The sequence below is a fragment of the Cinclus cinclus genome, chromosome Z (assembly GCF_963662255.1).
Source record: "Cinclus cinclus chromosome Z, bCinCin1.1, whole genome shotgun sequence".
Classification (NCBI taxonomy): domain Eukaryota; kingdom Metazoa; phylum Chordata; class Aves; order Passeriformes; family Cinclidae; genus Cinclus; species Cinclus cinclus.
The window spans coordinates 58,185,474-58,197,643 of record NC_085084.1 but is presented as its reverse complement, the minus strand read 5'-3'; the positions used below and the strand labels follow the sequence as shown (position 1 = coordinate 58,197,643).

At 37.4% G+C, this 12,170-nt stretch overlaps 1 protein-coding gene across 3 annotated transcripts in view; it reads left to right on the top strand.

Annotated features, from left to right (window-relative positions):
* SMARCA2 (SWI/SNF related, matrix associated, actin dependent regulator of chromatin, subfamily a, member 2) overlaps positions 1-8,616 on the top strand; it is a 112,230-nt gene extending 103,614 nt beyond the window's left edge. For 2 of the 3 annotated variants that reach the window (XM_062514089.1, XM_062514091.1), the window contains 5 exons: positions 663-768; positions 2,005-2,106; positions 4,991-5,123; positions 6,953-7,095; positions 7,729-8,616. In XM_062514089.1, coding sequence (XP_062370073.1) covers positions 663-768; positions 2,005-2,106; positions 4,991-5,123; positions 6,953-7,095; positions 7,729-7,764 — 520 coding nt within the window. In that variant the 3' untranslated portion in view covers positions 7,765-8,616. Of the gene's footprint in view, positions 1-639; positions 769-2,004; positions 2,107-4,990; positions 5,124-6,952; positions 7,096-7,728 lie in introns of those variants that run through there. The other variant, XR_009934192.1, reaches the window with a different exon arrangement.
* The last annotated feature ends 3,554 nt before the right edge of the window (positions 8,617-12,170 follow it).

Genomic DNA, 12,170 nt, shown 5'->3' with positions numbered 1-12,170 from the left:
TTTTATAGAAAATTTATCACTTAATATCAAATGAATGAAGAAGTACAAATGGCAGTAGTGATTTTCGATATAGTTGGAGTGATCTCCCCAGAAGCCCAACAGTCATTAATAGAAGATATTAATTTTTTTGCTGTTGTAACATCAAGGTAGTCTAATGGCAGTCAGCATATAGTATAATGGAAATCAGTATGGTTTGCTGTAATGAGGAATTACAAGACTGGCTGTATAGTGATCAAGAAAAAGACAAGAGTCACAGAAGGGGAAATTGCTAAAAATTACAGAAAAAAACAAGGAAACAGTAAGAGTATACTCAGCAAAGGACTGTGGAATTCAGATGCAAATCCTGATTCTTTTTTCATAAAGTCTCATACATATTAATCTCTAACAATGTTAGATGCCAATGGTATATTAATGCTACATTAGGACAACAGTTTGAGATTTCAAATCTAAGTTAATTATCTGTACCAAATTTAAAAATCAGGGGTTCAGTTTCTAATTATTTGAAAGAAAAACTGTGATTTTATTTCATTATTTTAATTTTTTTCTAATTATTACATTTTGTGTGTGTGTGTGTGTGTGTGTGTGTGTGTGTGTGTGTGTGTGTGTATTTTGTGAGAAAGTTGTAATAATTCTTTTCAGTATGGCTTTATTTTTCTCAACAGTTCTGGACGGCAACTAAGTGAAGTCTTCATTCAGCTTCCATCTAGGAAAGAGCTACCAGAGTATTATGAATTGATTAGGAAGCCAGTGGACTTCAAAAAGATAAAGGTAAGGAATGGAGGAATTTTGGAAGAGGAGATTCTTCCAGTTCTTTCTGTTTTACAGGAGGGTGAGCATAAAGTTGTTTTTAAAATAACAATACAAATATTTCATGCCACCTGTGTTGGTGGATTAGATTTTAAACATAGTCACACACCTTGTTAGTAATTTTGTTTAGTGTATATTGCAGTGTATATAGTATATTTAATGTATATTGTATATTTAATGTATATTGTATCACTGTAATTTTAAGGTCAAATCAAACTATAGTAGTGTGACATGGATGATATCTCAGTGCCTTTTTGCAAAGACCTAATTGTGAATCTGTCAACAGATTTTATAAAAACACACTGTTGACAAAGATTTAATAGTTCTAGTTGTATATACTTATCCCTGTGTATAAAATCATAGAACCATAAATGCCTGAGTTGAAAGGGACAGACACATATCATCAAGTCCAAATCCTGGCCCTGCACACCCCAAGAATAGCACCATGTGCCTGAGAGCATTGTCCAAATGCTCCTTGAACTCTGTCAGGCTTCCCTGGGGCGCCTGTTCCAGTGCTCAGCCACCCTCTGGGTAAAGAACCTTTCCCTGATATCCAACCTAAACCTCCCCTGACACAAATTCAGGCCGTTCCCTCGGGTCCTATCACTGGTGACCACAGAGTAGAGATCAGTCTGTCCCTGTCCTTCCCCTCACAAGAAGCTGTAACTGCAGTGAGGTCTCCCCTCAGTCTCCTCCAGGCTGAACAGACCAAGTGACCTCAGCTGCTCCTCATAGGGCTTCCCCTTCTAGACCCTAGTGTCATCTCTTGGAAGAGGCAGGTCAGATCCAAACAGATTTTAGTAGATGGGGTCTAGGTGGCATGTTGCCCCTTGGGTGATGTCATAATTCTATAACTTTCACGTGTGTTACAGTTACTGGGTTTCTTTAGTAGAAAGACAAAACTAGAACTTCTTTCACCGAAAGAGCTCCGTTGCTTCTAACCCTTACAGTTCACAAATAAATTACTTAATTCTTTCTCTTTTACCTTGATGCATTTTTTTTGAGTAATATGCTAAGAACATGGTTGATGGTGTTCAATGTTTTAAACAGATACGTATCTTGATGATTTAGTAAAATTTTTAAGATAAAGCTTTCAATGTGCTGGATCAAATATTAATTCAGTTTGCTCTCTGCTGTTCTTGTTTCTGCACCACTGCCCATCAATACTTGTCTTCATCTCCTCAACAAATGCAACAGGAAAGAATTCGCAATCATAAATATCGGAGTCTTGGGGATTTAGAAAAAGATGTCATGCTGCTGTGTCACAATGCGCAGACATTCAACTTGGAGGGATCTCAGGTCTGAATGAGTTAATTTTTATTAAACATACAGGTTTCCCCTATCTAATGTTTTAGTGCTTTAGTTGTTTATTACTTTTGTGTATAAACTATGTGTCAATTCTTATTTCAAGTAGAGAAAAATGTCCACCTGTTTAGAATCCAGAATTCACTGGACACTGTGTATATTTTCAGAAAATTTGGTTTTTAGCACTAATTCTGAGATCGTTTTTTTCTGATCTGTGTGTGCTATAAAGCTGCAGTAAGTCTGTTTGAATCTGTGGTGTGTTTAAGTTTTAGGTTTAGGTTAGTTTAGGTTTACCACAGCAGATCACAGAAGTAGCAGATGTAACAGTACAGCTCTAGGACAGGATGTTGAGGAAATGCATCATAGAACTCTTCAGTTCTGATAATGGAAGATAGAAATTCAAGCTTGTCCATCAGTAAAGATGTATATGTATAAAGATGTATGAAGCTTTTCACTCTAATTTTTTTTTATTGTTGGAAGGTCAGTGTCCATTTTTAGAAACAGTAGGAATAAATCCCAGACAAGTCTCAGGTTTAGAAGGAAAACTCATCTCAAACAGATGTTTCGCATACATTTGGGCTCAGAATTTGGAACAGGTTGCTGACACAAAAAGAAAAACTATGGAATCTGGATGGCAGATTTGGAAGACAAACAGAGAAGAAAGTTGTTTCACAATACAGTGAAACACAGTCTTGGATGATTATTTTTGTAGATGAGATCCAAGAAGTGTGATGCAAACACAATATTCAGTTGAAGCAGAGACCATGAAGACAACTTCTATAACATGCGGGAGATAAAAAAGAAATATTATTTGGAGCCAAAATAAAAGTAAGCTGAAGGATGATGCTGCCAATTACAAATGTTTTCTTAACATTTCTAAACATCAGTGTTAACATTTAGCTAAATTAGAGAGTTTATGTTAAATTTTGAGAATTAAAAATGAGTATGGAATTTACTACGAAGAATTGTTGGATTCAGTTCATCTTTTTAGTGATTATTTTTTATATCAAGAAACAGAAAATATTATTTCTGTAATATGTACATGTGAATTTTTACTGTCTTCAGTTACCTGGATACAACTACAAATAAATGAACTTAAAATATTTATTAAAGTAAATTAATTATGGTAGAATGTTTGGGACATAATTTTGCTACATGTCCAGATGTAAATTTTCAGTTTTCTGCTTGTTCATATAGCAGTAAAATGGCTATAAGTGTCTAATTCTAGCAAGAGGGGGGAAAAAAGTGAAGGAAAGTTAATAATAAAAAGTGTAATTGAGACTTCAGAAAATGGTGAAAGTTGGTAAAAGAGGAGATAAAAAAGGTAGAGGAAAACCAGCAGTGAAATGGGAAAAATTACGAAAGTATTCACATCAGAATGGCTCAACAAGTTTATGGAAAACTGGTCTCTTCTACCAGAGATGGTAGAATTGAAAGGAGTAATACTGAGTGGATAGAAGTGCTAGTAGATATTGCTGTTCTGTTTGGAAATAACCTAACATGTATCAGTGTTGTAGTATTATTTTCTGTTCCAGTGAATCAACATTAATTAACAGATGTAATATTACTTTTTATCTCATAAAGCCCAAATAATGTGTATCTAAGGTTCTTTTTTTTTTTTCTGTTAAGTTCTCACACCGCTAATTTTGATTTCCCCTGAGTTGCAGGACACTTCCGCAGTAGTCTTCCAGTTTTCCAGGCTTCCTTGATACCCTGTGTTCTTTGTTACATTTCTGGTCTACCTGTACTCTGACATACCAGTTGACTTCAGTAAATCAGATTATTTTTGTGTGCGCTCAAAACAAAAGGGCTAATACAGGTAGCTGTGTAAGCACACAGTGAGCTTCACAGAACACTTCAAGTTTCTGTTAGTGTGGTGTGTGCTGCTTTTCCTTGGAGCTATGCAGTTCCATCTGAGCTGGAAGCTTATTCAGTGTTTTCAGGGATAGAATGACTTTAAGTGTTAAGGCTTTTATCCTCAATTAAATCTCAGTGTTTTGAAAAGTTTTTTGTGTTGTAATAGTCAAATGACATACAGACGTGTACAGGGTTAAAAATGTTGTGTGTCTCTTCAAACAGAAGATTTCTCATGAATGTTGTAGTTCGCTGTGAAGTTCTTTTGTTGTTGTTTCTCCCTTTTTGAAGGAAGTTATACTGTCATTGTTGCTTGCTTTTTAGAAACCTGTTTGAATTGGGTTTCTGTCAAAAAAAAAAAAAATTCTATACATAGCTTTCATTAAGTAGCCCCATGGGTTTTTTTGTGTATCAAAATAGATAAGTATATTACAAGTAATTCCACATAAAGAAGGTTAAAATAATTTTTGAAGCCCCTGTATTTCATTGCGAAACTGAAAGTCTGGGTCACACTGATGCCCTAAGTATATAGTGGCCAGCATTGAAAAAAATAAAATGTTGTACAGGTCTTTAGTTATTTTTGTTTTAGAAAAGTGTTTTTGTGAGAAAGACCAGAAGGTTAGTTGAAAGAACCATTCCTAAAAACAACTGAATATGCTAGGCTTACGTATATGAAAAATAAATAGTTCTCAATTCAACAGCTGACTAGAAAAGAAGTAGCTGTAAGAGAAAGTCAGTTGTTACTTGACTTGAGGGAAGGAAGTTCTGGAGTCTCAGAGCTCATTAATGTCATAAGACAGTTGTAAGAGCTGTTTCTTTGCAGCTCACTGCTGACCAGTTTCTTCAGTTAGAGTATGAAGAATGAATGTTGGTATTTCTTGTACGATTCATGCAACAGACATTACTTGATATTTGAAAATGCCATGTACTCTGTAGACTTGCACTGGAATTTTAGGTATATGCTGTGAATTTCTGATTCTGTTTGACTTCATAGTTCTGACAGAGATTTGTACCTATACTGTAGATCTATGAGGATTCCATTGTTCTTCAGTCTGTGTTCAAAAGTGCACGACAGAAGATAGCCAAAGAAGAAGAAAGCGAGGATGAAAGCAATGATGATGAAGAAGAAGATGAAGAAGAAGAATCAGAATCAGAATGTGAGTCCCCTTCTAGATACTGACAAGGAAATAGATCTGGGTATGGAAGAGCAGGTTTTGCTTCTTCTGCAGTGGAAACTGATTATAGGGTTCTATTTTCCATTGCTCAAAGTAGTTTCTTTCTGAGGTTGCTTGGGTATAGTACTGTTTTGGTCTTTCAACTGAGTGCTCTGGCTTACTTCTATTTAAACTATTCTTAAGCCAGAAACAAATCATAGAGGTGCTGTGAGAGTGGTCATAATTGTTTACAAGCCCTTCAGGGCCAGTTCCTGCTGTTTGTAAATGGAAGTGCCTGTAAAGGCTATAGACAGTCTTTATTAGCAAGTGGTCAACCTTCAGGCATGATGTTATTTACATGTGTGTGATGTGAAAGTTGATCATATGGTTAAGAACCAGATGATGTTGAAAAACACTCTTCAGTGTGACAAGTACTAAGTGAAACTCTGTTTCAGAATGCTTATTAAGTCCTTGCAGATTTGGAAACATGATGAAGTGGAAAAAAGATGGATTCCTTCACTGCACATTGTATATCTATCCAAATTCCAGCTACCCCTTTTCTCTGGTTACAGAAGCTGTAGTATTTGGCCCTGAGCTACCCTTCCATGTGTGTCACTGTCTGTAGGTGTTTGCTAAGGAAAGCAGAAGCCTCCCTTTGGACTGAAAAATGTGATCCTTCCTTCCTACAGATTACTATGATTTTGAAGTTAAGGGAGCTCTCAGGCAAAGATATGGGGGTAGGAATAACAGTTCTTCACTAGCATAACTAACAAGACAAACAAGAACAACAACAGCTAGGAAATTACCCACAAACAGAACAGTAACTCAGTCCCAGTGTTTTTTGGCTGCAGGCACCTTTTCCCTGAGCTGCAGTTCCCGGTGCTGGGGGCGGGCGGGTCCCGCAGAGCTGCAGGAGGGCTGGGGGTGATGGCAGAGCTGTCCCAGGGGGAGAGAGAGACGGAGAGAGAGCCCTCCACTCACGGTGTGGGTCCTGGTGCTCAGCAGAGTGCTGGATGGTGGCAGGTTACAGTGAGAAGGCAGCAGGGCAGGGTCTGACAGCAGTGAGGATGGCTCCTGGCGCTGGGATGGCAGGGATGGGGCTGAGGCACCAATCGTCCTTCTCGTCCAAACTCTGCAGGGAAAAAATGGGGCGAGCCAGAGCCTTCTGTCTGCTCTTTTGGATGTTTGGATATCGAGGGGTTTCCCTCTTCTCTCCCCTCCCCCTTGCCACCAGGGCCCAGTCAACAGGTATCTTAGCATGACCATGGGGAAAATTCCACAGAGGGAAAAGGGAAAGAACCAACTCCCAACAGTCACACATGTGTGCTAAAGCATGCAACTTCAGTAGCTCATTTGGAAATGAGATATTCTAGAATCAGAATAACATGTTCTTTAGAAAGGTATCAACTGAAAATTAACCAGTAACCTCCACACAGCATTTCTGTACTTCAAAATAAATAAATAAAAAAAAAGTCTGTTTGTACAAGGGCTAAACATTTCTATGGTAAAGAAGAAAGTATTTTTAAAGGTCTACCTCCTCACAGGACCATATATACTACCTGTGCACACCATACATTCTGTGAATGAAAAGGAGATGGATATGGTCAGCTTAAAGTTAGTCTTTATAGCTTAATATATATTACTGTTAAAACTATTAAAAACAACAGAAATAAAAGCAAATACCTCTTGCTTTGTTGTTCCACAGTCCATGTAAAGTAAGAGGGGAATGCCTTTTCAGGCTGCTACCAAAGGTGAATTTCTGTGAACCAGAGACAGCATTTAAAGTTGATAAGTGAATGTCATCTTAATGTATGCTGTTCAACTTTTTGCAGCAAAATCAGTGAAAGTCAAAATCAAGTTAAATAAGAAGGATGAAAAAGGTCGGGAAAAAGGAAAAGGCAAGAAGAGGCAAAGCAGAGCAAAAGCCAAGCCTGTCGTGAGTGATGATGATAGTGATGAGGATCAGGATGAAAATGTAAGTTTTGTTCAGTGAGACTGTGGAAGTGGTTGCAGTGATTGCGTCTCTGCCCTGTCCTGCTTGCTGTCAGAATTCATGCTTAAGCACATATTTTAACTTGTAGTGATCATCCTGAGAGAATTGGGTGGGGTGTTAACCGTATCTTAGTGTGCTTATGAGATCTGGTCCCAGTGCTGGAAGACAAGAAGTCTAAGAAGTTTGGATCTTACTTTGACCTGTTCCTACATTCGTTGAACCTTTAAGTCTCATGGTCTGTTCATTTTTGTCCACCAATGAAAAACTTAACAGCTTGATTATTTTTTTACCTTTTTTTTTTTTAGTGAGTGCTTCTATTATTGCAACAAATGAAAATAGATGTCTTCCCAGTTGTTTCTAAATGTCTGGATAGAAAGAAAGAGCTGGTGTTTCCTGACTCTCTGTCTTCCCGCTCTAAAGAAGTCTACAGCAATTAGATGAAATTTCATGAAAGAGAAATACTAAATAACACAGTACCTTTCTTCAGGCTATCTTGATTTGTCAGTTTAATTGTCATATTTCTTCCTCATACTTCCTTTTATTTTTCCTTCTTTAACAAATTCCAGAGAATAGCTGGAAAGAATTTCTGACTTGTCTTGTGTCTCTTACCTCTAGGACCAGTCGGAAGCAAGCGGAAGTGATGATGAGTGATCCATAGGGTTTATTTTCTTGCCAGAACTGACCCCTTCCCCTTCTCTTCTCTTTTCTCCTATTTTACACCCAGTGAATTCTTTTTGTCAAATAGACATCGGGTTGTTTCTGTATTCTCATTCTCTATAAATTAGCTTTAGGGTAGTGCCAGACAAACATATGATATCATGGTGTAAAAAAGGCAAAAAAATGTAACATATTGTGACCAAATGGGCCCCGAAAAACAACAAAGAAACCTTTTGAGGGAAAACATGGGTTGATAGTATATTTCTATGGGCTGGTTTTGATTTGGTAGTGGTTTGATTGTGCCTGGTTTTATCCTTTGATAAGGTTTTTTTCAGTGGCATCAGAAAGGCAACAAAAAAAAAATATTTTGTAGCATTGATAACCAGGAGAAGTCATTAAAAACCACTGGTTATTTTATTTTTCATCAGGCAGTTTTCAGATTTTTTATTTGTCCTCTACTGGTTTTTTACACTGTGGTACATATATGCGACTTTGTTTAATAGCTTATAAATGTTCAGTAGTTAGCTTTCATACACCTTGACCCATATACGTTTTTCCACTTTACGCTTGACGATCTTCCAAAAAAGGCTTTTTGAATTGTATCAAATTTATGTCTACTGTAAACTTTGCTTAACTTTTTTTTTTCTCTAAAGAAGTTGGTTTAAAAATGCTATTGAATATTGCAATCTATATAGTGTAACGTATGGCTTCTTTCATCAAACTGATCTTTTATGTTACCAATGTGGATTATCACCTTTTCCCTAAAGTGTACTTAATCTTTGCTTTCTTTGCACAATGTCTTTGGTTGCAAGTCATAAGCCTGAGGCAAATAAAATTCCAGTAATTTTGAAAACTCTGGTGTTGGTGTTTTCCTAATAAAGAGATAATTTAGTTCAATAGATGTAGCCTTTTGTTACAAGTTCCACAAAAATATTTTTATAGGAGCAATGAGAGGGCAAGAGTGTCTCCTGTGGAGAGGTCCACTTTAGCCCTTCCTGGATGTTGACTTCAAGTATCATACAAGTATCTTCTGAGATGGAGAGAAGATACACAATACATGTTAAAGAATAATAAAATTGAAGTAGTAAGTAGACTGATACCTTGAAATAAAAGCATAATTCACTACTTAATTTCATTTGAAGTGATAAAGCAATGAAATAAACTTTTGTGGTTTTTTTCAGTAAATGTATGTCCATATGCCTTAGTGGGCATGAATACAATTAGTTATGCAGCTAGCCCACCCATAAGTCAGTTTATTTAGAGTCTTACCTTGAGGTATCACAATGGTGATGCAATAAGGTGTGGTAGTGTAAACATTTGAACTATATATTTGCAGTTAACATCAATACTCTTCAAAATCAAAATTTAGATTTGAACATATATTGTGTAAAAAATGTACAAGCCTAGAAGCCTCTTTGTAAACAGAACATTTCTTTGTTATGTGAACTTCTGAGAGTTGTCTGCAATAAATCTCATCATGCTGCCTTGTAGTATGTTAACTGCTTCCGATTTTTGTAGCTCATTTGAAGAGTGATCAGTAAGTTGGACTGGTGTCCATTTGTTTCTGTTAGCCCTGCACTGAGAGAAGTCAGCTTTGCTTAGCTTCAGCAATTTCAAACATCTTACTCCTTGTGTGTGCCCTATCTGAATGGAAGACCCATTATTTCACAGAGAGGTTATCATTGATCTCAGAGACTCAGACTGATGATACCAGTGTGAAGCAGCATTGCAAAGAACAAAGTCCTGGTGGACATCAAGTTGAACATGAGCCAACAATGCGTTATTTTAGCAAGGAAGGTATCCTGGACTATATCAGGAGGAGTGTTGCCAGAAGGTTCAAAGAAGTGATCCTTGGTCTCACCTCAGCACTGGTGAGATGTATCTGGAATGCTGTGGCCAGTAGTGGACTCCAGCTGAAGAGAAGACATGGACATACTGGAGAAAGTCCAGCAAAGGGCCACTGACATAGTTAAAGGACTGGACCATGTGACATAACAGGGAGTCTGAGAAAGCTGGCACTGATCTGCAGAGTAAGAGTGGGCTCAAAGGCACCTTGTTGATGTGAATTGGTATTGGGAAAGGGAAGGTGCAATGAAGGCAAAGCCAGGATCTTTTCAGGACAGGACCAAAAGGCAATGGGCACACACTGAAACACGGGCAGTCTGTATGAATATTGTGAAACTTCTACTATGAAGGTGACTGAGCCCTGGAACAAATTGCCCAGTCTCCTTTGGAGATACTTAAAAGGCACTTGGACATGCCCTACTTGAGCAAAGGGATTGGACCAGATGACCTCCAGAGGTGCCTGCCAATAGTCCTTGTGTGATTCTGTGACGCAGGATAGTTTAGTTTTCAGTGACAGTTTAACCAGACCCTAGAGAAATGTTATTTTTTCACTGCAAAATGAACCAAGTCCACTGACCTGTTACACATGACAAAAAGCATATGGCAGTAGGCACCCATCACTGCTGGCCTGGACTGAATTTAAACTGCCAACTTGGATATAAAAGGCACAGTATCATATTACCCATCCCCAGAGTCCCTGATGACTTTGCAGTGACCCAGTTTCACTTATTTTTTTAAGAACTCATGATTTTCAGATGGGCATTTAGCTGCATAATAAAAATTATCTAAGAAGATACAACATTTCTGTTGAAAGTAGCTTTGGGTTTGGTCAATAACTGTAAGTCGTTTGATGGTATCAGTTTGCATGAGGAAATACAATTGAATTCTTAGCTGCAATTTCTTTTATCATGTTAAAGTAATTCCAGAATATTTTCAGTTTCCTCTCTTGAGTTTCAGAAAACCCTCCCTCAAAAGACCTGCAATTATTTTTTAAAATTAAAATAAAGATGATTTAGGATGTAAGCCATGCTTATGCCTCCACTGCAGTTGGTCCTGTTATTTTGCTTAGGATTTGAGTTCATTTCTACCAGAGTAGAATTCTAATAGTTATCTTGCTGTTTCTCTGTATGAATTTACTGTATTTCTCAAGGTGAGTTGTTTTCCTGGCAATCTTAGCACATTATGACAAAAAAAAGGTACTAGGAAAATGGTTGTCATGTGTAACTTTCCAAATTACATACCAAAAAAAAGGAGAAAATCTTTGCTTAAGGTACATACAAATCTGTCTTCGAGATGGAACTATTTTCTCTTTTACGGAATTCCCTCTCTAGTACAAAGTGACAAGCAAAACACTTGAAATACCTTTTGGACCATACACACAAAAAAAAAGCACAATGCTACAGTCCATATAGAGGAAATTTAGCTCGTTTCCTGCCTTAATTTCAAAAACAGTGTAATAAAAATTGGAAATGGTGTCGCTTTGGCTCTGACAAAGACAAGCAGAGTGCAGTAGATAGCAAGATGTTTTCTTGATGCATCCATTTCTCCTGGGAAGTAGGCAGCAGTGTAAGTGGGCCAGATGAAAAACATTTAACATCTTTTATATATTTCAGATGCTATTAATAATATTTCCTTTCCCCTCACATCTTCTGAAAGAAACAAAGAAAATACAGAATTTTTTGCTTGTTGATGTAAGTGGCTTCTTACTTAAATGTATCTGGTCTTCAGTGCAAAGTATTTTTCGCTCCCTCAGCTCATGAATGAAGGTGGCGACTCAATGATTCTGGAGGCATAAAGGCACAGCAAATGCTGCCAGAGTGTCTATGCACACTGAGACAAAGGCACAGCTGATGCAGTGGTAAGCATCAAAGTTGTGTGCAGTTACTGAGCTGTTGATGCATGCCTAGCCCTGTCAACTATCTAAGCATTAATAGCTCTGATAATAATGCCCAACCTACTGTCACTTTTTAATGAATGCTTGGATAATCAGGTTTACCAAAGACATAGTCTAGACTAGAAAAGAGAACGCAGAATATTAAAAAGAAAACTAGTTTTTTATAAATGGATTTTCAGGCTGATATCTTGCTTTCCTCTCTGTTATCCCCCGAAAAACCGCTGAAATATTTAAATTTCCTACAGTTTTTGAATAGGGACTTCAACTGTATGCTGAAATACAGATTCACAAAAGAAGCTAGCAAAAGTAGTTTATGTGGTTGTTTTGACCTTAAGAAAGAAGAGGAAGTAGGTTCAGGGTAGGCAAAGAGGTGAGTGATACACAATTTTGACTCCTTTGCAGTTGATTTGTGTATCATTTGAAGAGTCACTCATCCCTAATATTTTTGTGCTGAAAAAAGGTGTAGAAGGTAGGTGAGTAAAGAGCAATAAGCAAAGAGTGTGAAACAAGTCACCAGTCAGCATTTACCTAATTCTCTTTTGATGAAACGGAACATTCCATTCAGTGGGGACAGAACTTTAGGACTTCGCAGCCATATGAGTGTTTAAACAGCAAGGGCCATGTTTGTGCAGGGGGGTAGCTTTGTTAATTACATTGAAAT